This window comes from Phodopus roborovskii, unplaced genomic scaffold, assembly GCF_943737965.1.
Source record: "Phodopus roborovskii unplaced genomic scaffold, PHOROB, whole genome shotgun sequence".
Lineage (NCBI taxonomy): Eukaryota > Metazoa > Chordata > Mammalia > Rodentia > Cricetidae > Phodopus > Phodopus roborovskii.
In genome coordinates this window covers 26797506-26816689 of record NW_026126434.1, presented here as the reverse complement: position 1 = coordinate 26816689, position 19184 = coordinate 26797506, and the positions used below count along the sequence as shown (strand labels likewise).

General features: G+C 52.9%; 1 protein-coding gene across 2 annotated transcripts in view; it reads right to left on the bottom strand.

Annotated features, from left to right (window-relative positions):
- Window positions 1-5435: 5435 nt before the first annotated feature.
- Window positions 5436-19184, bottom strand: part of Cpne5 (copine 5) — a 79436-nt gene continuing 65687 nt past the window's right edge. For both annotated transcript variants that reach the window (XM_051187070.1, XM_051187071.1), the window contains 9 exons: window positions 16586-16639; window positions 14754-14815; window positions 10820-10866; window positions 8549-8730; window positions 8188-8315; window positions 7884-7986; window positions 7221-7278; window positions 6810-6883; window positions 5436-6127 (listed from right to left, as the gene is read on the bottom strand). In XM_051187070.1, the coding sequence (XP_051043027.1) occupies window positions 5909-6127; window positions 6810-6883; window positions 7221-7278; window positions 7884-7986; window positions 8188-8315; window positions 8549-8730; window positions 10820-10866; window positions 14754-14815; window positions 16586-16639 (927 nt within the window). In that variant the 3' untranslated portion in view covers window positions 5436-5908. The remainder of the gene's footprint in view (window positions 6128-6809; window positions 6884-7220; window positions 7279-7883; window positions 7987-8187; window positions 8316-8548; window positions 8731-10819; window positions 10867-14753; window positions 14816-16585; window positions 16640-19184) is intronic.

The following is a 19184-nucleotide window of genomic DNA, read 5'->3' as shown; positions in this document are numbered from 1 at the left end:
GTAGCCCTAAGTGATGAGCTGGGTGGATTTAATTGCTACTTCCTCTGTTGTTTTGAGACGGGGTCTCATGTAGCCCAGGCTAGCCATGAGCTCACTATGGAGCCAAGGGTGATCCTAACTTCTGATCCTCCCTCTTGCTCATGCATATTGGTATCACACCTGGTTTATGTGACACTGGAGATGGAATCGAGAATGTAACCCAGACGAGCACTTCCTGTCACCCAAGTCACATGCCAGATCTTGATTTTTTGTCATTGTTGATACAGGTCTTGCTATGTAGCCCAAGATGGCCCCAAACCCATGATCCTCCTGACCCTGCTTCCCAACTGCTACCAGAAAAGGCCAGAGTTGTTTTTCTTTGTGGTTCTGGGAATTAAACCCAGGGCCCCAGGCATGCTAGGCAAGTGCTCTACAGTAAGCTACACCCTAGCCCTCTCTTTACTTAAGGAACTTAAATACTTACCTTTATTATTTGTGCACATGTTTGCGTGCTGGGGGAGGAGGGTGTGAGTATAGAAGTCAGAGGACAACCTTCTGGAGTCATTGAGTCTCAGGGATCAAACTCGGGTCTTTGGACTTAGCAGCAAACAAAGCCATCTCACCAGTTCCTCTTTTTACTTTATTTTGGGACAGGGTCTCCCTAAGTTGCCCATACTGCAGCCTAGACTTGACCCTATGATCCCCCTTGCCTTAGCCTCCTGAGTACCTGTAAGCCTGCACCACCAGACCTTGGATTGATGTCTCTCTTCTTTCCTTTTCTTTTGTGTCTGTGCATGCACAAGAGTGTTCGGGTGTTTGTGCCCCTGTCCAGGCATTAATGGCTAGAGTCAGATGTTGGGTGTCTTCCTCTGCCATTCGCCACCTTTCTGACCTGAAAGAGTTGTCACTGTACCAGAAGCTTGTCATTTCAGCTGTGCTGGCTGGCCACTGGCGGTCAGGAGCTGCCTGTGCTCACCCTCCAGCACTGGGGTTGCAGTGACAGGCAGCTGTAATTTGCCTTTTTTCCTGGGTGCTGGGGATTCCACTGCCCCTCTCCTCCCCCCTTCTTCCTGTCAAGATTGGGTCTTAGATGTCCTAAGCTGACTATATAGCTAAGGATGACCTTGAATTTCAGATCCTCCTGCTTCCACCTCTCTGGTGCTGGGCTAACCAGCATCCCCCATCCCACACCTGGCCTATGTGGCAATGGGGTTAACACTAAGGGCATTGTCTGTGCATATTAAGCAAGCACTCTACTACCAGAGCTACACCCATGGCCCTGAAACAGGGTCTTGAAGCCGGGGCCCAGCACCTGCAAGGCTGAAGGCTGGTGATTCAGATTTTTTTGCAGGAAGATGCAGATGCTCAGAACAGAGATGGTTCTCTCTCTCTCTCTCTCTCTCTCTCTCTCTCTCTCTCTCTCTCTCTCTCTCACACACACACACACACACACACACACACAGGGTGTCTTTTTGTTGTTTTGAGACAGGGTTTCTCTGTGTAGCCCTGGCTGTCCTGGAACTCGCTCTGTAGACCAGGCTGGCCTCCAACTCACAGAGATCCTCCTGCCTCTGTCCCCCGAGTGCTGGGACTAAAGGTGAGTGCCACCACTGCCAAGCTTGGTGTCTTAGTGTCATTATTCCTTAGCCCCTGGAAGCCATGTGGGAGTGGGAGACAACTCTATAGCATTCCCTTGGCCAATCACACATGTGGTTCCTGGGAAGGAAAGGGTTTATTTCCATCTTGTTTCCAGGTCTATCAAGCAGGGAAGAAACCTGGAGGCAGGAACTGAAGCAGAGGCTATGGAAGGTGGTGCTTACTGGTTTGACCCCTTGGCTCGCTCAGTTTGCCTTCTTATAGCATTCAGGACCAACAGCCCAGGGGCGGCACCACCCACACCTCCCACATCAATCATCAATCAAGAAAATGCCACACAGCCTTGCTATGGGCCAGTTTGGTGAGGCAGTTTTTCTACTGAGATTTCCTCTTCCAAAATGACTCTAGCTTGGATCGTGTAAATATAAAACTAGCTAAGACATCAAACAGCAAGCTGGCAGGGGAAACCTGGTTCCTGAGACCCTAGTGTAGGGGGACTGGCTAGGGTTGGCAGGAAACAGGGAAGGGGACAGTTTGGCTTGGCTTGCTGCTGCCAAACCTCCAGTACCTGGAGCAGGGGGAACACTGTCTGTGTCTGTGTGTGTGTGTGTGTGTGTGTGTGTGTGTGTGTGTGTTGTGATATTCTTGCCCCAGCATGCTGGTGTGGCGTGTCACAGATGGTGTCAACCCCAGGTTGTTTCCAGCATCAGAAAAGCTGAGCTTCAAGGCTGAGAGGTGGAGCCTTAGTCATCTAGAGCCTCTCCACTTTCTCATGGGGACACAGAGAACGGGAACAGCAGCCTGTGGAGCTCATACTTGAGGAAGAACTGTGAAGCTCAGATACACCTGTGGGCTCCCAACCTTATAGTTTTGTGATTCTGGCCTCTGTGCCTCGCCATGTCTCAGTTTTCTCATCTGCAAAATGGGATGAGAATTCCTTCTTCACAGGATGGTTCCAAGGAGGCACCCACTTAACACATGTGAGGAGGGGGAGGGGCTCAGAGAGCATGTGAGTGGCAGGTCACCACCAAGGCCACCACCATCTTATGTTTACTAATTCTGGGCACTAGAGATGAGTAAATAAAGGGGGATGGAAACCCCAGGACCACTCTGGGAACCACCCGGGGGTTCTTAGTCCTGCAGGCCACGGGCTAAGGGGCAGGCTGCCACAGCCAGGTAAAGTCCGAGAGAGTCCTTCATCTGCCTTGTCCATCCCTGCCCACTCCCTCCAGCTCTGTCCCACACACCCTCAGTCCCAGACAGGACCAAAAATTAAGTTCACTGTGGGGCTGAGAGTCTGGGCTTGTACATTGCTGAGCCCAGCCTTTCTTCTGTGTGGTTTCTTCTTCTAAGGTAGCTGGAAGGGCCTCTTTGGAGGTCCGCTCCTCCCCATTAGTGCCCACCCCTCTCTGCCACTCTTTAGATGTGGCCTCAGCATCTATGTTGGCTCTGGGACCAGGAAGGTTGTGTCCATTGTCATTCTCAAAACAGCTTGTTTAGCTTAACATTACTGGTTTTAAACACACACACACACACACACACACACACACACACACACACACCAAGAAGGAGACAGAAGGGGGGAGGGGGAGTCTGACTGTGTGGTCAAAAACCCCAAGGACTATTGAGTTGAATCCTGTTAAACCAGTCCCTGCTGTGGAACTTGCCAGAGCCTTGGTAGCCCCAAAGGCCACTGAGGCTACCTGAGAAGGACTCAGACAAAACAGTCGCCTCAGATTCCACGTTGGGTACTGGTTCTGGAGAAGGAACTGGGTTCTTGGGAAGGAACCCAGCAGAGAAGCCATGCCACCAGATACTTTTGGTGTACCCCACCCCCCATGCCCAGGGGCAGCTGCTCTATGTGTGGATTCCCCTGCTGGGCACCTATCCCCTCCCTATACTTTTCCCTGGTGCCCAAGGAGATGGAAAACAGGCCGCTGGTTGTGGGAACTTCCCTTCTCTCGAGCCATGACCCCACCCCATTCCTACTCATGGCGGCGGCATGGGAGTCTCCGGGCATCTGATTATAGGGACCGCTGTGAGTCAGCTCTAATTTACCATGAAGTCATCAGAAGTAAACAAGCCCCAAACTGGAGGATAATTAGTACTGAATTCCTCTTGGGTACAGGCTCAGAATGACTGCCTAGAGGGCTGATTGGACAGCATGCTAATTTGTACATATGTGTGTGTATAGTCCTTGTCCCATGATCCAGCTTGGTGATGGCCCTGACCTGTGAAGAGGGACCAAGAAAGATGTTTACTATGTGCCTAAAGTACACAGGGCCCTGGGAATGTCACACCATCAGTGCATACATGGCCCTTCCCTGTCACTCGGCTGGGCACACAGCCCAGCTGGGCCATCCTGGATGGGCCACAGTGCCCTTTAGTGCCACAGCTCCCAGCCCTTCCTGCTGGCTGGCACTGCTGCCCTGTGCTGGCTGATTTAGCATGAAGGGTGACAGACACGGGGTGGGGGTGGGGGTTAAGCCAGTGCCTTTGACCCATGAGCAGGCCTGGAACAGATGCTCAGTGGATATTTGTTGAGAGATGAGGAAATAAGTGATTGAATATGATAGTGAGCCACACACTGGAGAGAAAGATTCCCTGTCACGTGCTGTCTCTCTCTTCCTCAATGGCTACATCTCTCCAAAACAAATGTCAGAGGCCTTGCCATGACCCACAAGGCCCAGTGCTTTCTGGCCCCCTCCCTGACGTTAGCCTCTGCACTCTCTTCCTTAACTTAGCTCTCATCACAGTGGCTTCCTTGTCCCCTTCAAACTGACCAGGCTCCTACCTGGGCGACACGGCCCTTAGCCCATTACCAGAGCCCTCTTCACCCAGGCATCAGCATGGCTCCTGGCTTGTTTCCCGAGGGCTCCCCCTCAATCGCCTAACTGTCTCTCCTAAAACATCTTGCCATTGTTGTCTGCTCTTTTATCGGCTCCCACTGCTCCTGACTCTTCCCGCTGTCTGAAGCCAGGCTACAGACCTGAGTGTCTGCACATGTGCTGTCTGCCCTGGTGTTTGTGGGGGCAGATTTCATCCCCTGCCACACACACCCATGACTCCCTCAGAGTCTGATGGAGGCATGGCTGAGCCAAAGAACTGAGGCAGCAGAGAGTTGCTGGGCAAGCAACAGAGCTGTTTTCTGAAGAGAAGGGACGGGATCTACTAAAAGAATCAGTTTACTTCAGTTTAAGGCAAGTTCCACAGAGACGGTCTCAGACAGGCACAGGACCAGACAGTAGAAACACCACCATCACCATGCATGACAGAGGCGGGTGGGGTGGGAGATGGCAGGCGGGGACCCCATGCGGCACAGGGGACACATGCAAGGCCTGCCCCAGTGGACAAAGGGTGGTGGCCAGCGGGGTAAATGTAGGTGAAAACCTCCTTGCCACTTTTCCAAATCAGGGGCAGGAGTTCTGACAATGAAGGGCTGGGGTGTGGGGGTACCAGGATGCAAGGGGGCAACCCCAGAGTCTAGACAGCCTGGGTGTGGACAGCAGTCATGAGAAGGGCATGGGAGGCATGGGAGGCTGACTGTGGAATGGAATGGACCCTCAGGATGGCTCAGGAAACACTGGACCACCTGACCAGTCCTGTCATCACATAGGTGTGGACACAGAGGTCCAGAGAGCAGAGGCTATGCTGGGTGGGTTCCTGCTGGATGTGGGTGAGGTCAAGCTGGTGCTCAGGGCTCCTGTCTCGGTCCCAGAGCCACTGGAGGGCAGAGAGGAGGCCAGTGGGAGTGCAGGGGCTGCCCTGTACCCCACAGGTGAGGGGCCTCCAAGGTGAGCAGGAGACATCTCAATGCCACAAGCTACCCGTGACACTTCTATCTAGAATATTCTAGCATACCACCAAGCCTCTGAGAATTGTGAAGGGGCACTATGTTAACGTGCCTCCATCACAGCCCCTGATGGCCCACAGGCTCTGCTTACATATGGTGTCCCTAAGAGGGTCAGTGACACACATCCCTGGTAGCCCACCAGCCTAGGGTTCCATGGAAACAGGACAGGGGATCTCTAGGGACTGGGGACACTAGACACTAGGGAGGAAGGGAGAGGAGCTGGAGGCCAGTTGAACTGCAGGAATAGGGGAGTCCTGGGGTTATCCAACACAGGCTAAGGGAGTCTACTCAACCCCAGAATCTTGTGTATCCCTCATCTTCTACCCCACCCACAGTTTCCTGGGTTTGGGTGGGAAGTTGAGGCCAGGAAGTGGGGTGAGGCCATGGACACCCCATCTCCTGCCAGCCCTCCAAGAAGAGTCTGGGAAGGCAACCACAAGGAGTGAAGCCTCAGCCTCCAGACCCCTGGTCCTGCAAGCTTCAGATATGAGTGTGCAGGGGGGACCCAGGAGGTGAGTGGGTTGGGGACTGTGGGGGTGACTGAGCTGGTGCAGCCGGTGGTGGGCGTGGGCGGATGCCCTGTGCCTTCATGTAGGATACCAGCTGGTCAGGGATCTCAGCCAGCACGTCCCGGGCCAGGCGGGCCATGCTCAAAACATGGTTGCCAGTGCGGTCCACATAGTCCCGGAAGGGCACAAACTGATAGAAAGGAAAGAGGGATCAGTGGAGGCATCTGGGTCCCCTTCCAGAGGACACGCTGCATCCAACCCCCACTCCCACTCTGTGAGTTTTGTCAAGGACTGCCCAGGTCTTTCTGGTACCTACTCCATGATGGGCCCTAACACTGACTCAACCCCTTCACCCAAGACTGCAGCAATGAGTACAGAGGCTCAAGGGAGTCTGGGAAAGCTTGATTGAATCTGGCCTCCTGGCTTCCTTTCCTCTTAACCACCTCTTCCTAGAGGGACCCTCTCTGTCTCCTACACTCCATCTCCTCTAAACCCATGCCTAACCCACACCAAAACCTCCCTCTGGCTCCTTCCTGCCCTCCTCCTCCTAAACAGTAAGGTCAACTCCTTCATCTTCAAGGGGTCTCCATGCCATGGGAAGACCGTGTAGGAAGACTATAGAAGGTGCATGAGCATGGAGCCCTCTTGTAGGGCTTTGGATTCTGTGGGGGCGTCATTCAGGTTAGGAGGGAGCTTCATACAGGGTGGGGCAGGGCGGGGCAGGGCAGGGAGGGGCAGGGCCTCATGTGAACACTGGCGGAGGAGGGGATTCCAGGGTCTGTCTTTGGGGAGTCTGCACAGGGGCTCTGAGACTGGTGTGGCTAGAGGGCCTTGATATTTGATGCACTACAGGAGGGCAGGGGCTGTTTCACCTGGACAATGTCCCGTTCAGCCAGTTTCCCCCGGGAGGAGATCCGCACATCATCGCCATCTAGCTCCACCATGGCTGTGGGACAAAGGATGTGTGTTTATGACAGAGCACTTGCACATCTGACAGGACCTCCCCTCCAATCCCAGGCCATTCGAGGGCTCTTGCCCTGGCACTAGAGATGAGGAAACAGGTGGAGACCGAGACCAACATGCAGCTAGGGCCCTGCTCCCCTTGTCCAGGCTCCTTGCCTGGAGGAGTGGTACAGCCCCTGGATGAGGCTGAGGCATGTGTGGGTACTGACACACTCTCTTGGGGCACACAAGCCCACCCAGACATGGGCTCTTGCTGGTGGGGACAGGATGGCATGGGATTCTGTGGGAAGAGACAGCTGGGAAGGGAGCACTGGACTCACCATCGAACTCGGCCTGGCCCACACCAACAATGATGATGGACATGGGGAGTTTGGCAGCCTAGGAGAAGAAAGGGGAGGGGCAAAGTCCTAGGTGAGGAATAGGTAGAGACAGGAAGGTAGGCCAAATGAAGAGAGGGCAGGGCATGGGAAGGAATGGACAGTGAAGGATAGGGGACCCCAAGAAAAAGGAGGGAATAGGGAGATAACACAGAGATCAAGAACAAGAGAAGGGACATTTTGGGGGAGCTGGGTCTCCCTGCCTATGTGAGCCATCTCCTGTCTGGCTCTCAAGCCACCATGAGGGACCAGAGCAGCTGGGGCCCCTTTTACAGGGAAACCATAGGTCATGGTTGGGAGGAAGCTTTCTTCATGCTGAGGGAGCCATGGGCCCCCAGAGAACAGGGTCATCTGTGTGGGTCAGAGTCTGATCTCTCATAGATGCAGCACTTATTTTATCTCCCAAACTCCTGGCTAGCACTCTCTCCTAGTCATGCCAGACTCTGGCCAGCAACTAGATGGATGGGGATTCAAATGGGGGGGGTCACTTTTAGGAGGGCAGGGAAGGAACTCCAGTGGTTCTTTAAAGGAAGCACCCAATCAGGTTCTCCTAGGGGTGTGTGTGTGTGTGTGCCTGAGAGAGAGAGGCCCCCATTCCACACTCACATTGACAATGGCCTCCTTGGTTTGTGCCATGTCGGAGATGACGCCATCAGTGATGATGAGCAGAACAGAATACTGGGAACCATCCTGCACGGTTGCAGCATTCCTGTGGGGGTGGGGGTAGGCACACAAAGAGGTGTGTCCTGGAGCCTCTGGCCCAGGCCCCTGAGCAAGGCTCCCAAACACTCTGGTAAGGGGTCGAAGGGAATCTCCTGGGCTTCTTGCTGAAAGGTGGGCAGGTGACATGAGATGCTCTATTACACCCCCCCCCGTCATGCTTCTTGGGGACCAGCTGTCCCAGGCTCACCTGGCTACATGGGTGACTACAGGGGCGAAGTTAGTGGGGCCATAGAGCTGCACAGTGCGAAGGCTGCTGTGGTAGGCCTCCAAGATGCCGTCAATGCCACAGCATGAGGGGTTCTCCTGGTTGCCATTCTGGGACAAAGAGGAGACAGCTGAGTTCAAGTAGGCAGGAAGGTGGAAGAGGCAGGGCTGGGCCCAGGAAGGCAGCGGGGAGGCAGAGGAAGGACATAGTTGCCTTTAGTTCAGACCCCAACCCAAGTAGGTGGTCACGTCTCTGGAGATTACTGGACAAGTATTTAGGCTGAGGTCAAGAATTAAAAACTCCCCCTGTCCCTACTGTTTGTTCCCAGCCTGGCACCTCCTACCAGTGGGAACTCATGTGACACCCTGCCATCGGGGGGCAGCTTGGCCCCGAAGCCCAGGGCAGGGAACATCTTGTCGCTGTCGTAATGCTGGATGATCTCCCCCACGGCTGTCAGCGCCAGCGCATAGGCATTCAGCTGGTAGGGGCTCATGTAGTGCAGGGACGTGGACTGCGAGGGGTTTCCTGCAACACAAGATATGGGGACACCTGCCAAACTGGACAGGGCGTGTCCACGAGAACCTCTCCCTATCACCCCCTCCATCCTACCCTAGCTCAGCAGCCAGCAGGGAGTGACTGCTAAGCCCTTGGGACAGATCCAGTGTCCCACTTGGTCATGGCTCCTGCTTGCCCCCTCCCTGCCCTTATCTGCAGCCCATACTACATACTGGCCTGCCCAACCCACTCCAAGGCCAGATCCTCGGCTTGAAATAACCTGAGTCCTCATCTCACCCAGATCACCCCAGATTCCACCAAGCCACAGGATCCCCTTGGATCTGGCCTCTGGTCCTCCCTTACCCTCCCAGCCTGAGGTCCACATCTCCCCCCATGGCCCTGGCAGTGTCTGTTTCTCTCCTGAATATTTGCAAGGCCCCCTCCTTGTCTCTCTTCCATGGCCACCAACCCAGTGTGGCCTTCCTCTAGCAGTGTCCTCCTACCCCTTTCCTTTCTCCTGCCATGATATTCCCATAGCCCCTGTCACCTTAGGAGTTCAGATTTCACTGATGCACTAATTACTGATAGTACCCCAGGCAGACCAATGTCTCTACCTCCTATTAGCTGTGTGATCTTAACCCTTCAACCTCAGCCTCCTCACTAGAGAGACCCTCGTAAATCAGGGTATCTGCCCTGTCCTAGGGTCACAATTAGGACCAAATGGGTGGTGCAAATACAACGGTCTCCCCTCCATTTTAATGCCTACATGTATTCATGTCTGTATGTATGTAGGTAAGCATATATGTGCTGGGAGACACTTGCACATGGACAGCCCAGGTCTGATTTAAGAATCATCCTTCCTTGTTCTTCCACCCAATTCACCGAATTCTAACCAATCCCAGAGCTGGGGACCACCACATACACCTGCCATGGATGTGTGTCCTGGGAACCAGACCTCCAGTCCTCACTCGCTCAGCAGGACTTTGAGCCATTTCCTACACTGTCTTTTTTGGCATCAGTACCAAATACAGATACACCCCCCACCCAGCTTTAACAGCCCAGTATTCCTGCCTTATAGCCATAAAAGGACTCTAGGCACACCAGGAGAGGGCAAGACCTAGGTGCCTTCTGACACACACACACACACACACACACACACACACACACACACACACACACAAAATGAGCTCAGAGCACCCTGGCAGGGTCGTGACCCCACAAGAAGCTCTGTGCTGTTTTTCAGGGTACACTTAGGCACGGTGACGGCTCCTGGCCACCCAGCCCCAGCCAGATCTAGAATGCTGCATTCTCCTGTTCCCCAGTAGACGGAGGTGCTTTTGACCAGGACAACGGCTGAGGTATGCTCCCTGACCAGCACAGGTGCTTGGGGTGTGCTTCCTGACCAGCATAGAGGCACACTGGTATAGTGCCATCTGACCTGGGGAGGCCTCACTTCTTGACTATTTAATTTCATTAACAAATTATTTATTTATTTATTTATTTATTTATTTATTTTGGGGGACAGGGTCTCACTGTGTCATCCTGGCCGGCCTGGCACTCACTCAGTAGATCAGGCAGGCTTTGAACTCACTGCCTGATCCATCTGCCACTGCCCTCCCCCTCCCCTGAATGCTAAGATCAAAGGTGTGTGTAGCCCTTCTCATTCTAACTTTGGTTGTGTGGACATAGAAGCCTTCTCTGGTAGGCAAATTCTTCCTAATTGAAGCATCCCATCTCAGAGAGAAGTTCCCTAAGACTCAGGAAGTAAACAACTCACAAGGTACCGGAAGTCCCCGTTAAACTGCCTGCAACCTATGTAGAGAGCCTCAGGGTCCCAGATTTCCTGGGTTGTCACCCACATTGGGGTGGCTTTCATCCACCTATGTTCCTGTAGTAACCCCTCAGTCATACCCCTGCAAGCAAGCCAGCAAACTCACATTGGACTTTGGCAATATCTGTACTTTGGTCTGTTATTGGTTCCCTATCTGGGGGAGTAGATGTTTGTTTACACCCCCCCCCGGAATAGTGTCACCCAACAGGAAGAAGAGGGAGTATGAGGGAGCTGGCCTATAGTCTTCCACAGCCCAGAGATGCCCACCCCTGCCTCCTCGCCACTCACCATTGGAGGCGGTGAAGTCAATGGCCACGGTGAAATTGATCTGTGTCCTAAAGAGGAGAAGACCTGGAGTTACCTGGGGAAGATGGGCAAGGAGGGAAAGCCCTGGGCACCCATGTGTGTCAGGCATGCGACCTCAGTGAAGCCACTTGTGCATAAGCTCTGGGAAGCTAGAATGGTTGCAGCAGTCGTCCTTCTGTGAGGCCACTGTGAGCATGGGAGGTGAGCATCCTACCCACAACACAGGGACTGATTATGTTATGCACTGTCTGTGGGTCGCTGTCCCTTCCTCTCTGAACCTGTGCCCAAGTGAGTGAGTAGGTGTGGTCAGGTCTCACTGGGTTTCTGGTTCAAATTCAGAGTTGGACTAATGGTTAAAGGATGACGAAGAGTCAAAACATACACTAAATATCTCTAGGCGGAAGAACATGACATCACTCACAATACTGCCTGGACAAAAACCCACCCCGGAACCTGACTAGGCCTCTGCAGCTATCTGCTTGGGTTTTTTTTTTTTTTTTCCCTGGTTTTTGACTGTTGGTTGGTTGGTTGGGGTTTTTTGTTGTTGTTGTTGGTTTTTTGTTTTATTTTTTTTTTCTGCTTAGTTTTTTAGGGGTTTCACTGGGCAGCCCTGGATAGCCTTGAACTTGATATGTGAGCAGGCTGGTCTTAAACTCACAGAAATTCTCCTGTCTTTGCCTTCAAGGTGGTTGGATTAAAGGCATGTAATACCACAGCCAGTCTTTAAGTTCTTACAGAAAATACTGGAGACAGAAGGGGGCATGCTAAATGACATCACAGGGGATATAGCCAGAATCTATGAAAACCTGTATAGGATACAGTTCCTATCCTATAGGATACAGGACCTTAGTCCTGAACTTGGGACTCTCTCATCCCCTCTAGATCCTGCAAGATGAAAACAAATTGATAAATATATCAATCAGAATTTGGATTTTGACTGGACTTTGGAATCAACCAATTTTAAAAAGTTTTAAGACAATCAGGGACAATTGAAAACTGCCTCAACTCTGGTATTAATGAACTGTGACTTTTTCAGTGTTTATGGTATTATTATGCATTGTGGGTTATTTTGGGATCATATAGTGTGGCTATGTGCTTAAACATTTTTTAAATTATGTGTCTGTGTGTGTGAATGTGCATTTGAGTGCAGTGCTGGAAAAGGCCAGAAGAGGGCGTCAGATTCTCTGGAGCTTGAGTTTCAGGCTGTTGTGAGCCATCTGATATGGGTGATGTCTTCTGCAAGGGCAAGAAGTACTCTTAACCACTGAACCATGTCTTTAACCCCTGTGTTGTGTTTCATGAAGAGAAAGGCTTGTATTCTAGAGCTACCTTCTGTAGGACCTAGGAATGGATGAGAGCTGAGGTACACTTCATCGCCAATGGGTGAGGGGGAAAATAGACTCCGACTTTCTAGGCAGGTCGCCGAGAGTCTGGGAGGCACTTGAGGTTCCCTTCTCAACACGATAGCATGTGCTGACATTTTTCACAGTTGGCTGCTGTGGGGTCCTGACAACACAGAGTGAAACTGATGAAGAGATGTGCTTGGGAGGACTCTCACACATCTGGGAATCAGAGGGAGAGGATTCTAGGGCCCTTCCCGGTGGCCATTCAGTTGGATTGAGGCGGAGCCCTCAGAATCTGCTTAAGGAAAATCCTAGAGTCACACTGGGGAAGGTGCTTTGCCTGGGGATGTAGAGGATATAACAGAAGCCAGGCCCATTTCAACTGCATTTGGAGAAGGTCCCTATTAGAAATCCCAGATCTTTTGCCACCTGATCAGAGCCAAGCTGCAGCATATGAGATCTTTGTCCCCTGGACAAGGGCAAATACATGGCCAGTAGGAGACAAGCCAGCTTTTCTAGGCAGAGGCAGTCCCATCTTTCTGCTAGCCTGGGGGTAGAGCATTCCCTGGACTTTAGTCACTAAGAGAAGAGCCACAAGAGAGCAAGAGCCTGGGCCCCTGAGTGGCTGTGTAAATCACACTCAGCACAGCCAGATACTTATTTGAAGCCTGTGGCTGGGGACTGATTGCTGTAGCAGTAGACTGTTTGATGGCATCTCTTCATGTGGAACAACAGCACCTTTGTCAGAGGAAGGGAGATACCTGGAGAGCAAAAGCTCTGACTCAGGAGCCATCCTTGGGAGGATGGGCTATGCCTTGCTGGACTATAGCCAACTACTAGGTTGTCTCTTCCAAAACAGGATGAGGGGAAAGGCTGTCCCTGTTCCTTAACTATTCTACTCACAGTCCAGGAAACATGGGAGAAGGAAGCAATCAGAAAGCAATGGCGGTGTACACCTTTAATCCCAGCACTTGGGAGGCAGAGGCAGGCGGATCTCTGTGAGTTTGAGGCCAGCCTGGTCTACAGAGTGAGTTCTAGGACAGCCAGAACTACACAGGGAAACCCTGTATCAATCAAAAAGAGAGAAAAGAAAGAAAACAGGCACTTTGTGGAACAACTCCCTGCAGCCAAGTTGCTCCTGCCTCTTGGCCTCATCTGTCATGGGCAAAGGTACCCTCATTCTTAATTCTTTCTGAGTCCCCAGACAGATACCTCTGTCTGCCTCCTGCCTGGACATGCCCCTATATTTTCATAGTCTGGAGTCAAGTGTCTAGCTCAGACCCTCCAGAGAGTTCTTTCTAGGAGGTCTGACCTGCAAGGTGCTTCAGCAGCCCCCTGCCTCCTCAGCTTCCCTCTGGTGTTTAGCCCCGTGGGGAACCACAGCGGGGGACAAGGATCACCAATTATCCAGGAACAAAAGGAGCCAGGCCACCTTTGAAGGTGGGTGCAAAATGGAGATAAGGTCTTCATCCCACCCTCTATGAAATTAGGAGTGCTATGCAAATGAGAGGGTGAACAAAATGAAGCTTGTTTGAGAATTGCCAGGTGCAATGGAATGTGAGGGCTGGCTGCTTAGTGGAATAAAGAAGGGAAAATTTTTGGTTTGCACTTTCTTTTCTTTCTTTTTTGCAGCTGGGGGCGGGGGTGGGGTGGGGTGGGGGGAGGGCGCATAAAAGGAAAGTGCTGTACCCAGCTCTGCAAAGGGAGGGTGCTGAGGCAAGGAGTGGATCTAAGCACAGCGGCTAGAGGAGGCTTCTGGGTGCCCAGGGGTGTGGGGGGATGCTCTATTGGTGCTCTGTAGGCGAAGGAGGGCTTGTAACAGGTTGCAAGTTCAGGAGATGAAGGAGCAGAGTCATGGGAAAGTGAAAGATGTCCCAGGAGACAGGGCAGCCGGGTGCCTGCCAGGCTGGGATGCGCCCTGGGTAGCTGCCCTGCCTGTCTCCTCTCAGGCAGGTGCAGTCTTCGCTCGCCTGCACCTGTGGGCTCTCAGCTGCCCACACCCTGACCTGGCAGCCGCCAGCAGGGAGTGTGCCAGAGAGGCCCCTCCTTGGAGTCAGGCCATGTCTGCTGAGCTGACAGCTGAGGCCTCCTGGCTGCTCTGCTGCGTTGTCCTGTGGGTCACCCCTATAGTTCCTTCTGCTCTTTCAGCTTGAGATTGGGCACCTTCTGGCCCTGGAATGGTACCCTAATCTCACTGTCCTTACAGGTCCCTGTCCCACACCCATCAGGACCCCTTGCAATCCTTGGATGGCCCTGATACCCACAGAGAACATGACTCACCATAGTAACTCAGAAAAGCCGAGGCAAACGGGCCCAGAACCTGCCTCTCCTGATGCCCCACCCAGAGCACTTTCCACCGCCCACACCTTGGCTCTCTTTGTTATGGAGCCTCCACCACCATCAGGTCCTAACCTCTGCTCAGGGATCTGACATGACCCAGGCTGGCTGCTGCTGAGGCAGGGTCTGTTTACAGCCCAGTACAGCTCAGCTGGGGTCTCATGGGGTGTGCTCTGGTTACATGGTGACCCCTGCCGTCTCCCCGGGGTGTGGGGAGGCTGGCCCATCGCTCTCACCCTCCTTTGATGTAGTCCAGGAAGGTGCTCTCTGACTCTACCGCGAAGGAAAGCAGTGTGACCTGGAAATGAAAGTGGGTGTGGTTAGCGGAGAGCCCCAGGATGGTCAGGATCTGACTCCACACTTGGCCTGTGGAGAGCCATCATGGACAGGTACTGGCTTCACCCTTCACTCCACGCTGTGCCTGTGGCAACCCCACCAAGGACTCTCATCCCCATTTTACAGCCAAGAAGAGTGAGGTTCCAAGGATGCTGCCGGGGTGTGGCACAGTGGGGATATGAAGCTAATCCAGAACCTCTGTGACTTTCACATTGAGACAGGGTCTCACGTAGCCCAAGCTGCCCTCAAACTTGCTATGTAGCCCAGGATGACCGTGAACTCCTGTTCCTCCTGCCTCCACCTCCTGAGTGCTGGAGTTTGGTGGGCTTTAGAACCACACTTAACTGTGATGCCAACCTTACTGCTAAAGCACGGAGCCTGGGCAAAGGACCCAGCCATCCTCCAAGTGGGCCTGGGAAAACCCAGAGCCCTGGCCTACAATGTGGAGTCTTCCTGGTGTAGGTCTGGCCTCCTGTGTCTGTGTCTCTGACCAGCGTGGACTCCATGCTTCTGTGGTACCATCGATCCCCACTCCTGTGTCTGTTTCTTCAGCCTTGCCTGTCATGCCCCATTCTGGGGTGTAATTCAGCCTCTGCCCCTCAGTTCCAAGACCCTTTGAGCAGCCTGTAGTTGCCTGATACCCAGGACCCCTCTCCTAGTCGAAGCCTCCCACTCTGTCCCTCAGAGACTTTGGCAATGGCACTGTCCACGAAGGCAGCCTGACACAGAGAATTTTGGGGTCAGAGAGGGGTGAGGCACCTGAAAGGGGGCCTGGAATAAAGGAGCCTCTGTTGGTGTGGATACAATGATCCTTCCAGGCCCTCAGCTTGGCTAGACCAGCCGTGACAAAGCTGATGTCCCTCAACCCGGAGAATGGGACAGAAAGTCTGTGTGCTGTGGCCTAAGGGCCCCACCCAGGGGACAATGTGTGAGGCCCCACCCAGGGGACAGTGTGTGAGGCCCCACCCAGGGGACAGTGTGTAAAGCACCCAAGAAGCCACTGAACCTCCTCCCAGGTGGCTTTCAGTCAACCAGAAACAGCCTACAGCAGTACTTCACCCTCCACAGTCGCCATTAGAATTCCTATAGTCAAGGTGGAACCCAGACCAAAGATGGCACAGTACATTTGCACAGCAAACATACTGACCTGTTATAGAGCAGTGCCGGGGCTCTGCCTCAGGACCTTTGCATGTGGTACCTATCGTTCGATACTCTCAATATCTACTCTTCCCCCACACCTATTGCAAGCACTTCACGGAGGTGTGTGCATGTACTAATTAGCCCTCTGACTCCCCTATTACAAGCACCAGGGACCTGGACCTGCCACCTCCTGGCTGTGTCATTTGTCCGCATAGCATGGCTAAGTGCCCTGTACATATTTGCTGGATAAATGTGGGAATATCCAGCTGAGCATCCCTCACAAGTCAAGGACCAACATTGACCCAGGTGGGATGCCTGCTGCCCACACAGATGGAAGGTGGTTCTCCTGACCCTAGGCTGTGTGACCTTGGCTGAGTCACTTCCCAGCCTGCAGCCTCTGCTCCTCTCCACAAAGCCCAGTGCCTGGGGAATTCCCCACAAGCATACTGGCTTTTCCTTTTCCTTCCTGCAGAGATCCCCCAGGCTGATGGCTCTGCTTCCCACTCACCTGGCTCAGACCCTTGCACTCCAGCCTGGCTCAGGGCAATGCCCCCTCCCCACTGCAAGGGGGGTGCATAGGGAGGCTACTCACCGTGCCAGAATTCACATATTTCTTTTTCTTCATTTTCTTTTTTGGGTTTATCACCTGTAGGGAAAAGCAGCTACTGTTTGAAAGCAGTCAGGGCAGGTCCAGGGCTCCCACCAGCCCTGGGTGTGGCTTGGGCACCATCCCAGCAGGGTATGGGGTGTGACCACAGCTGGGGAAGGGCTTTGCCAGGCCTTGTGGGATACTAGAAGCTGGGAGTTGTAGCTAACTCTGCGTCCCAGGATCTAGCACACTGGGACAGTTTCTTTAGCTTTGTCTTCCAATACCCTCAAATCTGCCCAAAGCAGCTGAATGTTGCAAGATAGCTCTGCCCACACCTGCCTGCGCTGGCTAGGCCTCCCTTTCACCCCACACACCTTTCTTGCCTCAGCCCCACCTTCCCCATCCCCTTTGGGGCTCCCACTCAGACCCACAGTAGGGAGCTTCCAAACCAGATCTGCTCGACCTGTGACAAGGTCCCACACAGTAGCCTCAGTAATGACTAGGGATGTCTCTGCTCTCTGCTAGTGACAGCCACTGACACCCTTCACCCTTGACATTTGTTAAAGTCTATAGACTGTTGTCACCACTTGGAGAGAGAGTGGGTGGTCAGAATGCTGACCCCTAGCTGTGGCCCAGCTGTACATGTTATCAATGCTGGAGAAACCCTGGGGCCAGGGGGAGGGCCACCTTGTCCTGGTGAGACACGCTGCTCAGTCACACTGAGCTCTCTGTCCCCATGCTCAACATGCGAAATCTGGGCTTTCTCTGGTGTCCCATCAGCAGAGCAAGGCGGATCCCACTCACATGGTCACCTATTGGATTCTCTTGAACCCATTCTCCTCCCCCGAATGGCTCATGCCTCCCTTGGGGGCCTTCAATATGTCTCTAACTGCAGTGTGTTTGGTCTAACGAGGGTTGATCCTCACTTCTGGAGACAAAGGAAATCAGAGCACAGAGATGCCAGGTGATTTGCTGCAGGTCACACAGCCTTCTGGGTAGACACAGGATTAGAAACCTGTCTTCAGGCCTTGGGTGCATATATAACTGGGCTGTCATCTTGATGAATGAGTGACAGGTTCGAATGGGAGGGGATAACAAATGTGTAGGTGGGGTTGAGGTCAGGTCTGAGAGCTGAACCAGCCAGAAGTGCCTCTCTCCCCTAGTCCACCATTGGCTCTTGCCTGCCCAGATGGCCAGGCAGGGTTGCAGTGTCAATACTATAGAGCTTGGACAACTGGAACCAATGCACTCCAGCTTCCCTTCAGCAGAAGGGAATGAGCATGTAATGGGGCTTGGGGTGTGAACTTCTTTATACTACCTCTGTTTCATTTTATTCTGCTTTCTGTTTTTGAGACAGGGTCTCACCGTGTAGCCCAGGCTGGCCTTAAACTCACATTCCTCCTGCCTCGGCTTCCTGAGTGGTGGGACCACACAGACACACACCACATCTGACACATTTCTTTGAAGCCTTCTGCATTATCTTTAAATTAACATGTAATCACATTCCCACTCTCTGCCGCTACTCTTTTTTACATTACAGCAACAGTTGGTGTCAGATATGAATGAATAGTGAGTTAGCACCCTGTCTGCTCTAAGGTCTCCTGGGATTCCCCAGAACCTCTTCCCTAGCCACAAGTGGCTGCTGCATTCCACACAGGGCCACAGCACCTCCTAGGGACATTGTAAGGAACTGGCCCACTCAATAGGCTACTTTTCCCGTTTTGAAATCGGCTTTCCTGTGCACCAGGCTACTGGGAATGTAGAACCAAATGTCCCACCTCTGAGAACCTCATGGTCTCAGAAGGGCCCCAGGCACACCCTGGGGAGGAGTGGTGAGTGGGTGAAGACTGACTTCCTGGAGGGGCATTTGAGAGGGTCTCCAGGGACCACTGACATTAATCAGAAGTGGCAGAAGAGGTCTTTGCGGAGGCTATATGGCAGACAGCACCCTCAGAGTGCAGAAGTGACCAACAGCGGAAAGCAGGGCAGCTCACTGCCCCAACAGGCATGCAGTGTGTCTCTCTCTACTTGTGGAAGGAGAGCACACTCTCCCTCTACAGGCCATCAGTGCTCAGCTGTGGTGAGGGCTGCAGGCTGCAGCAATGGGGTCAGGTTACCTCTCAGTGCCTTAACGTTAATGCAGGCACATTAGAAGCTCATTTCAAGGCAGCACAGGGCTTCCGAGCAGCTTGTCCACCTGTGGCCAGGCATTTGGTCCACACCTAGAGCATTCTGGGTCAGGACCTTGAGTCTTGACTCACAGCCTCCTTCCCTTTCTTGCTGGTGCTTGGGATTGACCCTGAAGGCTCTTCTTGTGGTGTGTGTGTGTGTGTGTGTGTGTGCATGTGTGTGGTGTATGTATGGTATTGTGTGTGGTATGTGTGTGTATGTGATTATGGTGTATGTGTGTGTGTGTATGTAGTATGTTGTGTATGTGCTGTGTGTATATGTACGTGTGTGGTGTATGTGTGGTATGGTATGTGGTGTGTGTGTATGTGATATGGTGTGTGTATGTGTGTGTATGTAGTATGGTGTGTGATGTGTATGTGATGTGTGTGTGTGTGCTGTATGTGTGATATGGTATGTGGTGTGTGTGTATGTA